Source organism: Cherax quadricarinatus, chromosome 63, assembly GCF_038502225.1.
Source record: "Cherax quadricarinatus isolate ZL_2023a chromosome 63, ASM3850222v1, whole genome shotgun sequence".
Taxonomy (NCBI): Eukaryota; Metazoa; Arthropoda; class Malacostraca; order Decapoda; family Parastacidae; genus Cherax; species Cherax quadricarinatus.
In genome coordinates, this window is record NC_091354.1 from 845,752 (window position 1) to 865,142 (window position 19,391).

Genomic DNA, 19,391 nt, shown 5'->3' on the forward strand with positions numbered 1-19,391 from the left:
TATATGACTCATAATTATAAATTTGTGCCTAGCCTTCACTCTGTAGACTTTCTGTAAAAATTGCTCATGTCCCACTAAAATACTGGGAGAATGTTCTATTCCTGCTTCAGTACTTACTTACTTATTCATATTTTTAATATTATAGTACCATGTTTTAATTCTGAGTGTCACTGAACTCACTTTAGCATAGGAGGGTTACAATGAAAATACCAGTTTAGTTTGACGTTATATAAACGATATATGTAGACTCTAACAATTAACCTAAAAATGTTTAATATAAAAGAATTTACAGTACAATATATACAATACAGTACAAGTTTTTTTTAATAAAGCTACCATATATCTTTTTTTACATCGATGCTCCTTATTGGTATGTATGTACCTAAATATTTAACTACCATTTAATACCTAAAACATTAGTAGACTTTTCCACAGCTTTGTAATTAGTGCGCAACTGCTTCTGAGCCTTCGCCGAGTCTGCTCCTCCAAGCCATTCAGAGTAACATAATGGAATCCTGGGATCTTCATTGGGCTTGATAGCTGGAAGTAACTCGTAGGTTTCCTCTAATTTTGATACCAAATCTTTGGCCGATGTACCGCCATCTGGACGAATTTGTGCTCCACCATTTAAACATCCTAAAGACAAACATAAGGTAAAAGGTTACAACCAGATGAGGAATTATTAGCCAAGGGATAAATAAAAATTTTTTTACAAATGTTGATAATACATTTTCATAATAAATAAGTAGTACAGTGGATCCCCGGTTTACGATCAGCTCCCAATGCGACCAATCATGTAAGTGTATTTATGTAAGTGCGTTTGTACGTGTATGTTTGGGGGTCTGAAACGGACTAACCTAATTCGCAATATTCCTTATGAGAACAAATTCGTTCAGTAATGGCACCTGAACATAATTCTGGAATGGGGTCCACTGTATTGTAATTTTTCCTTCATCTACCCATGGAAGCAACTCTACTGTAGCACTATACAGTAATAATAAAAACATACTAGAGTAGCATTATAGTAGGCCTACTGATCTTTGCCATGGATGTCCTACTAACACCCAACTTATTTGCCCACCTTATTTTTAAAGTTAGGAGGGTGTTGACCCCTTGAACACACTCTAAGTATACCTAGCAGTTGTTCCAATCATCTAGAATTCAAATGTCAAACCACACCTTCAAGTCTTTTGATAGTAAAAGTATTACTCGAAGTAGCCTGAAGATCCAGGAGGGGTAACTGGCATTCTTTCTGGTTCATCCACTGTCATTATTAGCCAAAAGACAACTGCAGAGTTGTGCTCGTCCAAATTGGCAGTTTGCTTGCTCAGCTAATTCCGGAGGCAGTATACTAGTGGTGTACACCGAGTAGGTAAGAGATGGCTTCCAGGGAACAAGAGAACTACCTGCTGCAGCCAAGGTGATTGTGGTTCAAAGTGGTGGTTACCTTTCAATTAGCCTATCTGCTGTTAAGCCAAGTAAGTAGTGAACCATTTAAAAATTAATGAATTATAATAAAATATAAAATCATAGTAAACAAACCATAAACTGATAAAATATAATCAAAACCTTCCATTTACACCAAAAAGACTAATAAGATTAGAGCTGCCACAATAATGCTTGCTCTAACATATACAGTAGTTTCTAACTAAAGTGAGAGTATTGCACTGAAGCAGTAGTGCAGGTCTTACCTGAAGGGCATGCCATAACTTCAATGTAATGGTACTGGCTCTTCCCTCTTTTCAGTTTCTGCACAAGGTTCTGAATGTTACGGAATCCATAAGCCAATGCAAACCGTAACACAGTCTCTCCATTCACTTCCAAGGTGACTTCACGGAAATCTACATTCCTAAATTATAGAGAGAAGTAGATTACCAATTTTATACTGCACAGAAAAATAAAGAGAATAATATTTCCATATCAATCACTATCTATCTCCTCAAGTGTTATCTCTACAGTATTTATATGCATGTTGTAATCATATACAGTCATTAATGTTATTATACAAAAAAAAATTCGGGACTAAAGTTTGTTGCATAACGGAAAAATACGGCTACTTTATCAGGAGTTACAGCAAAACACATCACATCCATTTCTTCAATAAACATGTATTTCTGACACTAATTTCCCATTATCTTTGACTATTATGGTGGCAGTAAAGAATGGTGGCTCTTCTGGGAAACATACCTGTGACTGGTTTCTGAGTTCTACTCTACAAGCCCTATCAGAGGTTAGACCTCTGTCAACTGCTTGGTCAACCAGGCTGTTACTGCCAGTAGTCTGCAGGCCTATACAGCCATTACAATCTGGTTGATTTGACATTTTCTCCTGGCATTTTCTACTTGGGGTTCTTCAGCAAGCTGGCTGAACCACCAGACTTGCATTGTTCTGAATTCCAACTAGAGTTTGCATATTTAAAATGATTTTTAAAATATGATGCACCTACTGAATCTATAGAGCCAATGAGTAAATGCAGAGCACTTAGAAAATAAAAAAAATATAAGAATTGGAGGGTGTTTTTCATTAATTTACTAACAAAAACAAAGGAGAGCTCATCCCCTATGTATGGTTGAATAACTTCAAGCAAAACGAGTAGATATAAGAGGGAGGAACTCCATGAGGAAAGTGGAGAAGAATTCTTCCTCCGTAAGCCATGCGTGTCATAAGAGGCGACTAAAATGTCAGGAGCAATAGCCAAGTATAAATTACTAAATGTAAAAAGAAAAACTTTTGCTGCTTCTTTTTTCAGGTCACCTTGCCTCTGCAGATACCTGGAGAAGGCTTCGGGGGTTAACACCCCCACGGCCTGGTCTGTGACCAGGCCTCACGGTGGATCAGGGCCTTATCAACCAGGCTGTTACTGCTGGCCACAAGGCAGGTTAAAAAAAAAATAAGAGGGAAGAAGAGTGTGAGGAAGGAAAGGAGAGGAAGAGATAGAGGGGTGAAAAGGCAGAGGTTACTGACACTCCAAAATGAGTTTTGTATTTTATGCTACAATATTTCATTCTTGTTAAACTGGTTTACTTTATTATATTTTTATGCAAAATGTACTGTAGTGATACTGCTCCTGTGGGGAGCAGCAGCAGGATAATACTGCACCACCTCTCGGGGCCCTTAACAACAACAACAGCTTGGTGTGTGTCATGGGTGCCAACACATGGTGTGTGATTCTCTTCTCTTATATCCATATATTAGTGATGCAGATTACATGGTGAGTTTAAATATGTGGCCTGTGTTTCTATCACAACAATTTACTGAACATAGAATCCTGGGCTACCTGGTGGTGATCCTGCGCTAGACTACATCACAACATGGAGCGTTTACTGAAACCTGAGAGGCTAGACTGTGACCCCAGCTTATCAACGGCTGCTCAGGAATGGAAGCACTGGTTTAAGACTTTCGAAAACTTCTTGGGAGCTGTTCCTATAAAAGATCTAGATAAACTAAGTCTGCTCATCAATTTTGTGTCACCTAAGATATACGAGGCTATTTCTGAGTGTAATACCTATGAAGATGCTATCAAAACCCTCAAGTCTCAGTATATTAAACCTACAAGTGAAATCTTTGCACGATATCGCATTGCAACTCGCCGCCAGCAGACTGATGAATCCTTAGAGGAATACCTTCAAGCACTGAAAATTTTAGGTAAGGACTGTCACTTCCAAGCAGTGACAGCTGCTCAGTATTGTGAAGAGTCCATCAGGGATGCTTTTATCAGTGGCCTGCAATCACCAATAATAAGGCAACGTTTATTGGAGAATAAATCTCTCGACTTAGCCACTGCCTTTGACCAGGCAAGAGCTCTAGATTCAGCCCAGAAGAATTCTGAAGTATACAGTACCACTCAGCCTTCTCGAGTGGTAAGTGCTGCAATTCCTGACCAAGACTCTTGCAATGAAGTTACTGTGGAACCTGCCTCAGTGACAGCAGCAGCAGGTACGGTGTGTTTCTTTTGTAGTTTTTCAAGACATCCACGTCCAAAGTGTCCTGCTCGTGAAGCAATGTGCCATAAATGCCACAAGAAAGGTCACTTTGCTAAAGTATGTCGTGCTAATGCATCAACAAGAGCTAGTGCCTCCACACATTCCAGTGATCATGTGATTCTAGCAACAGTGACTTCTGTGGCTACTCCAAATTCACTGTCAAAGGCAGTTGTGAAAGTATTCATCAAAGGAACAGAAGTAGATGGTCTTATTGATAGTGGCAGCTCAGAGAGTTTCATCAACCTTGACTTAGTTAAACGCCACTCCTTGACTGTACATCACTCATCAGGTACCGTTTCCATGGCATCAACATCTCTCTCTATTCAGACCTTAGGGTTTTGTAAGGTAAATCTCAGAGTTAATGGAAAGGATTATCAAGATGTACATTTAGCTATTCTGCCACAACTGTGCTCTTATGTTATCCTTTGTCAGGACTTTCAGAAGCTGCATGGTAGTGTCACCTTAACATATGGAGGTGAACTGCCTCCTCTTATTGTCTGTGGACTTAGGACTTTAAGGGTAGACCCACCAAAGCTGTTTGCAAATCTTACCGCGGACTGCCATCCTATATCAGCTAAGTCACGCCGCTATTCTTATGAGGATCGGATGTTCATTGAGAAAGAAACTCAGAGACTGCTGAAGGAGGGTATTATAGAACCAAGTAATTCCCCTTGGCGTGCACAGGTTGTTGTTGTTAAGGATGATTATAGGAAATGGAGATGGCTATCGATTACTCTGAGACAATCAACAAATTTACACTTCTTGATGGGTACCCTCTACCTCGAATTGATGATACAGTGAACAAAATTGCTCAGTACTATGTATTTAGCACAATTGATCTACAGAGTGCCTATCATCAAGTCCCTATAAGGAATGAAGATAAACCATACACAGCGTTTCAGGCTAGTGATGGCCTGTATCAGTTTACCAGAGTCCCTTTTGGAGTCACCAATGGGGTAGCCTGCTTCCAACGAATTATGGATTCACTCATTCAGGAAGAGCAACTCATGGGAACTCATGCGTATTTAGACAATGTTACCATTTGTGGCAAGAACATAAGAAAGGAGGCACACTGCAGGAGGCCTGTTGGCCCATAATAGGCAGGTCCTTTACAATTCATCCCACTAACAAAACATTTGCCCAACCCAATTTTCAATGCCACCCAAGAAATAAGCTCTGATGTGAAAGTCCCACTCAAATCCAACCCCTCCCACTCATGTACTTATCCAACCTAAATTTGAAACTACCCAAAGTCCCAGCCTCAATAACCCAACTAGGTAGACTGTTCCACTCATCAACTACCCTATTTCCAAACCAATACTTTCCTATGTCCTTTCTAAATCTAAACTTATCTAATTTAAATCCATTACTGCGGGTTCTCTCTTGGAGAGACATCCTCAAGACCTTATTAATATCCCCTTTATTAATATCTATCTTCCACTTATACACTTCGATCAGGTCTCCCCTCATTCTTCGTCTAACAAGTGAATGTAACTTAAGAGTCTTCAATCTTTCTTCATAAGGAAGATTTCTAATGCTATGTATTAATTTAGTCATCCTACGCTGAATGTTTTCTAACGAATTTATGTCCATTCTTTAATATGGAGACCAGAACTGAGCTGCATAATCTAGGTGAGGCCTTACTAATGATGTATAAAGCTGCAGTATGACCTCTGGACTTCTGTTGCTTACACTTCTTGATATAAATCCCAGTAATCTATTTGCCTTATTACGTACGCTTAGGCATTGCTGTCTTGGTTTAAGGTTGCTGCTCACCATAACCCCCAAGTCCTTTTCGCAATCTGTATGGCTAAGTTCTACATCATTTAACTTATAAGTACTAGGGTTATGGACACTCCCGAGCTTCAGAACCTTGCATTTATCTACATTGAACTGCATCTGCCACTTTTCTGACCAAGAATAGAGTTTGTTTAAATCCTCCTGAAGTTCCATAACATCTACGTTTGAATCAATTATCCTACCTATCTTTGTGTCATCGGCGAATTTGCTCATATCACTAGTAATTCCCTCATCAAGATCATTGATATATATTATAAACAACAACGGGCCCAAGACTGATCCCTGTGGAACGCCACTTGTTACAGATCCCCACTCGGATTTAACCCCATTTATGGACACTCTCTGCTTCCTGTCAGTGAGCCATGACTCGATCCACGAGAGCACTTTTTCCCCAATGCCATGAGCTGCCACTTTCTTTAACAGTCTATGGTGCGGAACTCTATCAAAAGCCTTACTAAAATCTAAGTAAATAATATCAAATTCTTTATTGTGGTCAACAGCCTCAAAAGCTTTACTGAAGAAAGTTAATAAATTAGTTAGACAAGACTGGCCTCTTGTGAATCCATGCTGAGTATCATTAATCAAGCTATGCTTATCGAGATGGCTTCTTATAATCTCAGCTATAACTGACTCTAGTAATTTGCCTACAATTGAGGTCAGGCTTATTGGGCGGTAAGACCCAGGAGGAACATGATGCAAACCTTGATAAGTTTTTGGAAGCTGCCAAGAAGAAAAATATCAGTTACAATGAGAAAAAGTGCACTTTTTCAACTAAAAGGCTTAGCATCCTTGGTTATGTAGTGGAAGGAGGTTCAATATTCCCAGACCCTGAACGACTACGACCTCTACGGGAACTTCCAATGCCTCAAGACAAAAGGTCACTCCGAAGAACTCTTGGTCTCTTTGCTTATTACTCACAATGGATCTACAACTATTCAAGTAAAGTCCGCCCATTGAGTGCTACCATATTTCCTGTGGCAAAGAAAGCAGAAGCCGCTTTCCATACTCTCAAGCAGGACATTGAAAACTCGGTAGTTCAAGCCATTGATGAGTCCCTACCATTCAAAGTGTAAACAGATGCATCTGACATAGCCATTGCTGCAGTCCTATCTCAGGCAGGACGACCAGTAGCCTTCTTTTCGAGAACTTTTCAAGGATTAGAGAAGTGTTACGCTGCTGTAGAAAAGGAAGCCCAGGCCATCATAGAAGCAGTTCGCCACTGGAGGCATTATTTAACTGGTAGACATTTCACCATAAGGACTGACCAACAGTCCATGATGTATATGTTCAACAAGAAGCACAAAAGTAGGATAAAGAATGACAAGATATTACGCTGGAGGATGGAACTATCGTGTTATGACTTTGATATTCTGTACCAACCGGGTCAAGAGAACATCTCACATGATGCATTCTCTAGGTCCTACTGTGGAGCAGCATGTCATGATCTGCAATCACTCTCAGCGCTCCACAAGGCTTTGTGTCACCCAGGAGTTACGCGCCTGTACCATTTCATCAAATCAAAGAACATGCTCTACTCAGTGGAAGATGTGCGACAAGTGATCAGAGCATGCAGAGTACGTGCAGAGTGCAAGCCAAACTTTCATCAGCCAGAGAAGACTCATCTCATAAAATCCACCCAGCCTTTTGAGAGACTGAATATAGATTTCAAAGGACCTCTACCAAGCATAAATCAGAATAGATATTTCCTTAACATAGTAGATGAATATTCAAGGTTTCCCTTTGTGTTCCCCTGTGCAAATATGACTGCTTCAGCTGTTATTAGTTGTCTTTCACAGTTGTTCTCTATTTCTGGTATGCCAGCTTATATCCATTCAGACAGGGGATCCTCGTTCATGAGTAACGAACTTCAGGAGTTTTTTGCTAGCAAAGATATTGCCTGCAGCAGAACAAAAGCTACAACCCTCAAGGCAATGGTCAAGTGGAGCAGTTCAATGGTACTATATGGAAGGCAGTTACAATGACATTGAAGTCGCGCAATCTACCTGTTCAACAATGGCAAACTGTCCTACCTGAGGCTCTTCACTCTATTAGATCATTGCTGTGCACAGCTACTAATGCAACCCCTCATGAAAGACTCCTCAACTATTCACGTCGTTCCTCTACAGGAGCCTCCGTGCCCACTTGGTTATGTCATCCTGGACCCGTTCTCCTGAAGTAGGATGAACAAGACGGATCCTTTAGTGGAAGAGGTAGAGCTCCTGCAGGCTAATCCACATTACGCCCACATTCGCTACCAAAATGGTGAAGAAACTACAGTATCTACAAGACATTTAGCCCCAGCTGAAATCCCCATTAGTGTGGAATCTCAAGATACACTAATAGATGTGAAAGATGCTTCGTTTTCTCCTGGAAAGCCCCTTGAGACTACCCCTATGGAAATAGAGGATTCTGCTCCAGCAGTTAGTCAAACCCCGCTGGAAAATATTGAACCTGGTGAAGAGGCTCAAGGGCTACGAAGGTCGGGATGTGTACGTCGCCCACCTAACAGTTTGGGAGATTACTGTCCCTGATATTTTAGAAGGGGGAGATTGTAGTGATACTGCTCCTGTGGGGAGCAGCAGCAGGATAATACTGCACCACCTCTCGGGGCCCTTAACAACAACAACAACAGCTTGGTGTGTGTTATGGGTGCCAACACATGGTGTGTGATTCTCTTCTCTAATATCCATATACAGTATTAGGCAACATGTATGTTGCCTATTTGTTTAATAACTGAAGCATACTAATGACATCAGTCTTTTAATTACTGCTGATTCCAAAACAAAGTCCAGACAAGACTACGACAATTCAAAATATCCTAATTACAATACAATGCAAGTCAGTGGAGCCTCAATTGTCAATACACTTATGTGGCCTTCGGATAACAGGTCAAGGACTTTAATACGAATTATTAATTGAAAGGGAAATATAAAATATTGGAAACTACATTACCTTAATGTTTTCCATTGTAACTTATCCTGATCCAGATCAAATAATTCTCTTGCAGCAGAGATAAATACATGGTGAGCATAGCCCCCAGAACTGGAGCCATGGTGGGAAGTCAACACTGGTCCTGAGCTCAAATCGCTATCCAATTCTACTGGGTCGACAGATGGCAACTCCACCTGATCTCTAAGCAGCATTTGTTCCACCTCCACTGAAAGTACAATTTTTTTTTTTTTCAATAAGTCGGCCGTCTCCCACCAAGGCAGGGTGACCCAAAAAAGAAAGAAAATCCCCAAAAAGAAAATACTTTCATCATCATTCAACACTTTCACCACACTCACATATTATCACTGTTTTTGCAGAGGTGCTCAGAATACAACAGTTTAGAAGCATATACATATAAAGATACACAACATACCCCTCCAAACTGCCAGTATCTCAAACCCCTCCTTTAAAGTGCAATTATATTTTTATTTATAAACTGTATTAGCTTAGTTTATAGTCATTTTATACATGAACAATAATAAATAAGATGATGTATGATAAAAGCTGATACATTAATGTCACAACACTATGAAATTAATGCCTATTACATTCAACACAGAAAAATGTTAATTTAAAAATATCACATCAATGTTTTTTTTTTTTTTTTTTCAACAAGTCGGCCGTCTCCCACCGAGGCAGGGTGACCCAAAAAAAAAGAAAGAAAATCCCCAAAAAGAAAATACTTTCATCATCATTCAACACTTTCACCACACTCGCACATTATCACTGTTTTTGCAGAGGTGCTCAGAATACAACAGTCTAGAAGCATACACATATAAAGATACACAACATATCCCTCCAAACTGCCAATATCCCAAACCCCTCCTTTAAAGTGCAGGCATTGTACTTCCCATTTCCAGGACTCAAGTCCGACTATATGAAAATAACCGGTTTCCCTGAATCCCTTCACTAAATATTACCCTGCTCACACTCCAACAGATCGTCAGGTCCCAAGTACCATTCGTCTCCATTCACTCCTATCTAACACGCTCACGCACGCTTGCTGGAAGTCCAAGCCCCTTACCCACAAAACCTCCTTTACCCCCTCTCTCCAACCCTTTCGAGGACGACCCCTACCCCGCCCCGCCTTCCTTCCCCTATAGATTTATATGCTTTCCATGTCATTCTACTTTGATCCATTCTCTCTAAATGACCAAACCACCTCAACAACCCCTCTTCTGCCCTCTGACTAATACTTTTATTAACTCCACACCTTCTCCTAATTTCCACACTCCGAATTTTCTGCATAATATTTACACCACACATTGCCCTTAAACAGGACATCTCCACTGCCTCCAACCGTCTCCTCGCTGCTGCATTTACCACCCAAGCTTCACACCCATATAAGAGTGTTGGTACTACTATACTTTCATACATTCCCTTCTTTGCCTCCATAGATAACGTTTTTTGACTCCACATATACCTCAACGCACCACTCACCTTTTTTCCCTCATCAATGATTAACCTCATCCTTCATAAATCCATCCGCCGACACGTCAACTCCCAAGTATCTGAAAACATTCACTTCTTCCATACTCCTCCTCCCCAATTTGATATCCAATTTTTCTTTATCTAAATCATTTGACACCCTCATCACCTTACTCTTTTCTATGTTCACTTTCAACTTTCTACCTTTACACACATTCCCAAACTCATCCACTAACCTTTGCATTTTTCTTTAGAATCTCCCATAAGCACAGTATCATCAGCAAAAAGTAACTGTGTCAATTCCCATTTTGAATTTGATTCCCCATAATGTGACAATGGAAAATTACTATACAGTAAGTATTTTCTTATCACATGGTAAAAATAATTAAAAAATTACTGTAGACATAATGTACTGTAAAAAAAAAATACAGTTAAAAATAATAATGAAATAATGCAGTTCAGTAGCAATCTAGTTACTGAATGAGTGATGGACAATGTGTTTTCTTCTTTGGGTCACCCTGCCTTGGTGGAAAATAGCTGACGAGGTAAAAAGGAATTTTTTTTTCTAAGGTTCTCAACCATACCTGAGGTTGAATATAAAAATGGTATAAAATACCTGAGGTTATAACACAGTCCACCTCACGTGTAGAGTACAAATCATTGTAGAAGTCATCTCGGGCTGCTTCTAACTTCTTATCAAAACAGGGCATAACTGTTACGTGGTAAATCTGGAAAAGACATTTTATAGATAATAAAAATAGTTTTGAATACAGAAAAGGCACTACTAAATTCGAGGGTCCACTGTACATACACTTGTCATTACTTATTTATAATTTACTCATTTGTAGCTAGAGAAACAGGTGATATATTGTCAGTATTTAACCTATCATATAAATTATTTTCAAGTCCCAGTTCTTGCACAATTTACTGAATTTATAAATGAGAACAAGGGTGCTTCTGAAAATTCAAATTGACAGGGACTCTGGTTTACCCAGCCTACTGAGGAAAGAAATACAGTACAGCACCATGTACATCATCACAGTTGATGCCTCATTATTCAACACACTTCCATATGATTATGGATTAATGATGCCCTGTCATATTTCAAACAGCTGGAGAAATATTACCTTTCTTGGTCCTTTCCAATATGTGTCAGCACTGTCTCAATAAAAACATGAAGAAATTTACCCTTAACCTATATTTTCCAAGTTATTCATAATGGTATGTACAGGTATATGGGATGCTTTGTTTTAAGTGTTATATCAGAAGGATTTCTATTCAGTATTCAAATAATGTATGTCACTATTTACTTTTAGTTTTTTTTCAATTTCATGGACAGAATAACTAAAATATGTCAGTTGAAAGTGAATAATTAAATACTTCGACACCTACGAAATTATTTATGCATATCATATTAGAAGTGGCATGTGCATATTCCGTGAAACAGTTATTGACTCACCTTATCTGGAGTAATACCCTTTCGTGTAGACCACAAGTCCTTTACTAACACTCCCATCATCTGCTGGGGACTCCTGCCATTACTAATGTAAGGCAAAATATATGACCCATGGGTTTTTTCTGCATAACATATCCAACCTGAGTCATAAAGATAATTCTGCATTACAGGGCTTAATTATGATTTACAGTACACTAAGGATTTGTATCCTGCTACACTAATGAGTAAAACTGTGCATCTATCTGGGTTCAGGAGGCAACCCATCCTCGAAATGTATTAAGGATGACACTTTATACCCTTGCACCACACATCAGTTACCCAATTTACACAGAGTAATATCCTTATTAACAGTTAACTGCTGATTGTGTAAATGTATGTAAATTTTGCAGAACAAGCCACACAAATATCTCAATTAATGTTTGTTTCTAAAATAATAAACATTATTTATAATCACAGTAAAGTATATCTTATGATATTCAAAGTGATTAATGGAAAGTGAAATTTTAGTACAGCTCAACAAGAACTTGATTCTAAGACCCAAGGTTTCAAACTGCAGATTGCAAAGCGAACCATGTGAATTACAAATTAATAAAACCAATACAGCAAATTAGTGTAATTATACTTTACAAACCCAGAGACTGCACGGGAGGAGTGTTTAACAAACTTTACCTGGGCATGCTGATGCAAGCATTGGCAATGCTTTTGAATCAACATCTTTTCTCCTGTATCGGGCGAGAAACTCCTTCTGTGCTTCCAGCAAACTAAGGCTACGAGCAAAGTTTATATCAAAAACATAATGTACACCCAGCTTCTTGAAATAACCTGAAAAATGCAGGAAGGTTATAAAAGATAGGATCATTATTTTTCTTTATTACAATCTTCATGAAAATCTGTAAATACTGTAAATATTGTGAATTGAACAAATGTATGATAACTGCTGATAGATGATGAATAATAAATACTATTATTATTATTTTTTTTTTCAACAAGTGAGCCATATCCCACTGAGGCAGGGAGAACCAAAAAAAAGAAACTTTCACCATCATTTACACTATCACTGTCTTTGCAGAGGCACACAGATATGACAGTTTATATATCACTCTGAACAGCACATATTCCAAACCCCTCCTTTAAAGTACAGGCATTGTACTTCTCACCACCAAGTTCAATTCTTTGGATCATGAGCCCCTCACCAACATTAAGGCACCTCCCTCAAAGAGCATGAGCTCTACAAATCAATACAGAGTAGCACAACACAAAAAATACAGATTATGTTACAAAACTAACATAGCCATGAAGACCTGAACTCTGTCAAGTACCACTTACAAGAATAATCTTTCACCTCAGCCCAATAGGTCAACATCACCAACCCTACACAAGATTCAACTATAGGAAGTGAGACTGCAAGACTGTGAGCCAAGCTGTGTAGCAATGTTTTATCAATTTTATTTTATTTTTTTTTTTCGAGGGGAAGGAAAGATTAGTCTTCATTTCTGGAATGTAAACCTATTTTTTATTCCTTAATTTTACAGCACAGATCACCAGCGCTGTGAATTCAAAAGGCACCTATGACACTGAATAAGTTTACTTTTTTATAAATAATGGAGTCAGCCTACTAAAGTTGGAATTGGATAATATGATAAAAAAAAAAAAACTCAAAAGACATCTACATACCTGCTAATTTTTGAGCACATTCATGAGGCCTGAGGAAAAACTTGGCAGAAATAGAGAGTATTGCCTGGAGTGACAATGACACTACAACAGTCCTCCTCTCACACTCTTGAAGATTACTGTTCTCTGCAAGAACTCTGAAATGCAAAATTTATACTGAGCTCAGGATATTTCCTAAAATCTATACCTAATTCAAACAAATATCATCATAAGGCATTCATCCCATTTACTTGTGGAAAGCAACTTTTAAGACATAAGAGATTTTGAGAATGCATGCACGCACCTATAAAATTCATCGTGACTTTGTTGATTGACCAACACCACCTCAGCTGATGTAATACATCCACTGCATGCCAAGCAATCATTCAGTGTAATCTTGGCTTTCTCATATTTTGGCTGTAATAAGGAAAAGGATTTATCAAATTAAAACTGCAACAAAATATCTGCAGTAAACACAAACAAGATAATGTTCCAATCATAAACTTGAGCCCCTGTCATTTTTTGCTCCATTTTTCCTTTCTGCACAATCTTAACCAGTCTTCTTTACTGTGTGTATCATTTAAAATACAATTATTGTTCTGCATTGTTCTGTGATTTATATATGTTATTTTGTATGATAACTGTTATATCCTATATTTATAAGACACTACCTATACAGTACTTAAATAAACTTACATTATCAGTTCATTACAGTATCTGTATTTCTCATTATACCATATAACATTATATTTCACTATCCATCATTATTTGCTCAACTTATACAAGTTTTTTATAAAGATTTAGTCAATCTAATTTTTACATCCACAAATACACACTTTCTACTATTTACTACATTTTTTTTTTTTCAACAAGTCGGCCGTCTCCCACCGAGGCAGGGTGACTACATACATTTGTAATTACCCTAGGTAGTAGGTTGGTAGACAGCAACCGCCCAGGGAGGTACTACCGTCCTGCCAAGTGAGTGTAAAACAAAAGCCTGTAATTGTTTTACATGATGGTAGGATTGCTGGTGACCTTTTTTCTGTCTCATAAACATGCAAGATTTAAGGTACGTCTTGCTACTTCTACTTACACTTGGGTCACACTACACATACATGTACAAGCATATATATACACACACCCCTCTGGGTTTTCTGCTATTTTCTTTCTACTTCTTGTTCTTGTTTATTTCCTCTTATCTCCATGGGGAAATGGAACAGAATTCCTCCTCCGTAAGCCATGCATGTTGTAAGAGGCAACTAAAATGCCGGGAGCAAGGGGCTACCAACACCTTCTCCTGTATAAATTACTAAATTTAAAAAGAGAAACTTTTGTTGTTCCTTTTGGGCCACCCTGCCTTGGTGGGATATGGCCGGTTTGATGAAAGAGGAAGATTTGTAATTACTGTTCTTTAACTTGTAACACTGATGGTATGGCATTATATGCTCAATATTTCAAGCAAAATTTCAAGGCATAGTACAAACCATATTATAAGTAATTAAATTACTGAAGTGGGCAATAAGAAGCAAAAGTACAGTAATGTAAAAATAGTGCAGTCAGGAAGCATTTAGTAATTTTGGAAGCTTGGATCATATGGCCAGTGCTGCCAAAGCCCTTAGACACAACAAAGATTAACACACACTGGTATTTAGACGTGTATCATAAGTTCTATGAAGCTGTCAACTTTATATATTGCCAAAACTCATTTGCAATACTTTCATACCACTGTTGAAAGAGCATCTGTTCCATCATTATCAATGCGAATCACACCTCTGCCAGATTTTTGTTCAACCTTCACAGGCTTGATGCATTCCTGTTGACAAAATAATAAATTAATAATTAATATTTTGGGTATCACGTTTTTATTATATGCGCTTTTTTTTTCTTTTCATGGCAAATAGTTCTTACTTTACAAAAGTGTGGCATTCAAAGAAATGACGATCAATAAAAGTTATGAACTGGGGTAATAAATATTTGGCAGACACTAGTAGAGCAAAAATTAACACAATGGCCTGAGGACACATACATGGCTTAGGCATACAATAATGATACATTATTTGGATTTTACCTAGGATAAATAAGATAAGATGTACAGTATACAATAATGATACATTATGTAGACTTAACCTAGGTTAAATAAGATATCTTATATTTTCATATTCATGGGGGACCACTAAATCTGTGGTCATACAGCACCCAGAGGAAATGAACGGCAATCAAATTGTATCCAAGGAAAAAGAAAACAAATTTCTTGAATCAAAAATCCCTCAGTGGTATCAGGGAACCTCCCTTATGCCAGAGTAGGTCTAATTGCTCATGCCTTCGAGTAGCTCCCTAGCATTAACAATTAGGTCTAATTCAGTCAGCTACTGTTTATTATAATTAAGGATTATACTAAACAAAATGCCAGATTCACATGCTGTAGGTTATAGAATAAAGTAATTGCAGATATAAATCCTGAAGTACTCTTGTTAACCCTTTTAGGGTTTAGTTCCTAGGCCTTTGTTGTATCCATATGCTGTTACTAGGTATGATAATTATACTTATGTGCACCTGCACCTAAATAAAACACAGTCAAGTTACTTAGCTGTTATAACTTTTAAGGTTTAAATAATAAGATATTACAAGGACCTCAATGGAAATAAGCCATTTTGACTTTTTTTTTTTCATTATCCTGGTAATTTACACTATGTATGATAATTGTACTTTGTGTACCTGTACCTAAATAAACTTAAGTAGGTAAGTAAGTTTATTTAGGCACAGGTACACATAAGTACAATTATCATACATATTGTAAATTACCTAGAATAACCCCAAAAAGTCAAAGTGACTTATTATATACTTAATCTTGAATTAGCATCCACAGAAAGGACACAAGTGCTCAATAACCTACCCACTTCATTGACAAAATTTAAAAAAAATATAATGTAGCCACTTCATTGACAAAATTAAAAAAAAAATTAATCTAAATCAAAGAACAGCAATGTTAGTTACGAAACTAATGCATACAGTTACCTGTGAGGGAGCGATGAAGTCGTCAAGATCCGTCAGCTTCAGCACTCCGCTGAACCCAGCCATGTTCAGAGATAACTAACACATTTCTCTTGCTTGGTTGGGTTTAGCTTTTAGTTATGATTAAAATACACGTGTAATAATAATCTCCTCTTGCTTCACCTACTTCAATGACCTTACGAATCACCTCAGATGTTCACTCTGACATGAAACACCTCTGCTCAACCTGATAAAGATAGATAAAGATAAAGATATACTTTATCTCAGCATGATACAATGTTTGTATAAAGGTGCATTACATCTAGGTGTGAATGTCGAAAGGCCCATAATATGGAGAAAATTTCGAGCAAACTTAAGACTTTAAACCAATTTACAAGCTTTGTAAATACATATTAATATAATAAATTAGGTTCTCACACAGTCGAGTTACTTAGGCGTTTTAACTTTCAAACTTTAAATAATAAGATATACAAGGACCCCAATGGAAATGTGTCGCTTCGACTTTTTTTGTGAGTTATCCTGGGTAATTTACAGTATACATGATAAATATACTTATATTGACCTGTGCCTAAATAAACTTATTTCACCTAAGACTGAAACTTGTGATAGTTTGGTCCAACTTGAGCCATTAACTAGTTAGTAAGTTTATTCAGGTATACACAATTACAAAGAACATCATCCATAGCAGCATATGTGTAGGAACCTAAGATAAGTCAAATTTATTTCTTTGGATTATCCTGGGTAATCTACTTACTCATACAAAAAAAAAGTCTACATGTAATACAATATTATTAATAGTCCAAGTCAGACTGAAATGTTGTCATAAGTAAGTTTAATGAGGTACAGGTACACATAAATACAGTTATGTAAATTATCATACATAGCAACATGTGTAGATTTCCCAGGATAACACCAAAAAAAGTTAGACATACTTCCAATGATCATACTTAGTTTAATATGTGTATATAACCTAAGATAACCCCCTCCTGCAAAAAAAAAAAAAAAAGTCAGTGATTAATTTCCATTACTAAGTTTATTCTGGTATACACAAATACAGTTACATAATTATAATACATAGCAGCATATGTGTAGAGAACCTAGGATTATCTGTGTACAGTACTACTGTTACTGATCAGTCACAACGAACATAAAAAAAAAGACAAATCGAATACAATATTCAATAACTACCGCTGGCGAAGTAAGGTTAAGATACGTTAGCTCATTTTAGGTTGGGTTCCTTTAGGTTATTTTACGTTCCTTGCATTTTTACAACGTAAAAACAATATACCTTGACAAAACCAACCAAACAGGGTTAAATTCTGGCAAAACTCACATGAGTGTGTACTCACTTATATGTGGTTGCAGGGGGTCGAGTCACAGCTCCTGGCAATCGGGTGGGAGTGGGAGGGGGGGGGAGAAGTGCAATCCACGCGGGTTTGGCGCTTGTTTCCAGGTATAATAATGACTGTAGTGATGATTCAGTGATGCCTGGTGTTGCAGCCAGGTACGAGTCACCACCATCAGTGTTCACCACATTACTGCTGCTGCTGCTGCCATCTCTTAGTCTCCTACACAACCTTATGTATCTTAAACAAGTATATGTCAGCAAGTTTATTAAGGTATAGGTACACGTAAGTACAATTATCATACGTAATAATAATGTTTATTATGACATGATACATGGTTGTACAAAGGTATATAACAATTGGGTAGAACTTACCTATTGAGTAAGTGAGATTATTATTATTATAATCAAGGGGGAAGCGCTAAACCCGGAGGATTATACAGCGCCTGGGGGGGGGATATGTGGAAGGCATTCAGGCTTAATTCGGGGAACTGGAGCACAGATCCAATTCCCTAAATCAAGAGCCCCTCACCAACATCAAGGAACCTTCCTTGAGGGGTGAGTAAGTGAGAGAGTAATGTGTGTATATATATATATATATATATATATATATATATATATATATATATATATATATATATATATATATATATATATATATATATATATATAATATATATATATATATATATATATATATATATATATATATATATATATATATATATATATATATATATATATATATATATATATATATATATATATATATTGTGAAAATTTGTCTGGACTGCCTCCGAGTGAGTCGCTTACCCTGGCAAGCTCTGTTGACACCGAGCTCTGAGGTCGGTACCTCAGCCTCACAAGTGGCTTATAGGACAGATTTTCATAAATGATTGATGTTGCAAGAAATCTCGCCTGCATGCACATTTAAAGGACTAATTTACTTGGTGTTGCAGCATATATCCTGATCTTCAACCTCCCTAAGCTTAGCCCCTTTGGACTTCCCCTCAGAAACCACGTGCAACCAGGAGCCTTAATTCCTGCAATATTCAATCGTTATTAGTGACCTGCCTGCACCTCAGAAATTCCTATATCCAAGGGGGTGTGTATCCCCTAGTATAACTATGCAGACACAGACACTAGCTTCTAGACTGACAAGAGACGCTGGTACATACTGGGCATGCACTGCCAGCTGCACAAAGGCCCACAGTTCAACTCACTCACAATTTTCCCCAGACACTGGCCAGAAATCTAATATAAAGTGGAGGTCTTGTCTTACTGTATGGGCCTGACAGAGGAGGTCATCTACTGTACTTCGAGGTGCCTCTACCAGATTTCCCCAGGTCTTATATGTGAAGACACGTGGGGGGTGCTGTCTGCTGATCACGGCACGTGTTGTCCAAGTGATGTCTGGTCTAAGAAGGGCGCTCTCGTGTCTTCAAGACCCACGCTTCCTCGTTCAAACTAGGGCTGCCAGTTCTCCCTAGCTAACTCAATCTAGTGTTTGCATACATTATCAGCCTATTACTACCTATGTTAAGGTCTTAGGTCTACATTATTATTATCTACAGTTGCCTTAATAATCCTAATATTAGTGTACTAACAGTAAAACTACCTACTTCTTCCCTGAAGGGTAAATCTATAAATCAAGAAGTACCTACCATCCACCCACGCCATCTCCGGAGAGAATGTTTGTGTTGGGTGTAAGGGCCCTCAAACGGTG

The 19,391-nt window shown here is 37.9% G+C and overlaps 1 protein-coding gene across 1 annotated transcript; it reads right to left on the reverse strand.

Moving 5' to 3' along the window:
- Positions 1 to 213: 213 nt before the first annotated feature.
- LOC128698234 (cytosolic Fe-S cluster assembly factor narfl) lies at positions 214 to 17,811 on the reverse strand. The gene is made up of 11 exons (XM_053790389.2): positions 17,670 to 17,811; positions 16,324 to 16,546; positions 15,032 to 15,121; positions 13,613 to 13,725; positions 13,333 to 13,466; positions 12,328 to 12,480; positions 11,662 to 11,798; positions 10,819 to 10,930; positions 8,736 to 8,940; positions 1,692 to 1,849; positions 214 to 636 (listed from the first exon to the last, which is right to left on the reverse strand). The coding sequence occupies exons 2-11, from the start codon at positions 16,384 to 16,386 to the stop codon at positions 395 to 397; spliced, it is 1,407 nt and encodes a 468-aa protein (XP_053646364.1). The 5' UTR covers positions 16,387 to 16,546; positions 17,670 to 17,811; the 3' UTR covers positions 214 to 394.
- Between the last annotated feature and the right edge of the window lie 1,580 nt (positions 17,812 to 19,391).

What these genes read in the sequence shown, in the direction of transcription:
- LOC128698234 (XM_053790389.2), bottom strand. Translation starts at nt 16,386, where the DNA reads ATGGCTGGGTTCAGCGGAGTGCTGAAGCTGACGGATCTTGACGACTTC. An exon ending in TTACAATGGAAAACATTAAG is followed by an intron (nt 1,850 to 8,735) that starts GTAATGTAGTTT and finishes TCTATAATTTAG; the next exon opens with GAATGTAGATTTCCGTGAAG. An exon ending in AGTTATGGCATGCCCTTCAG is followed by an intron (nt 637 to 1,691) that starts GTAAGACCTGCA and finishes GTTTGTCTTTAG; the next exon opens with GATGTTTAAATGGTGGAGCA.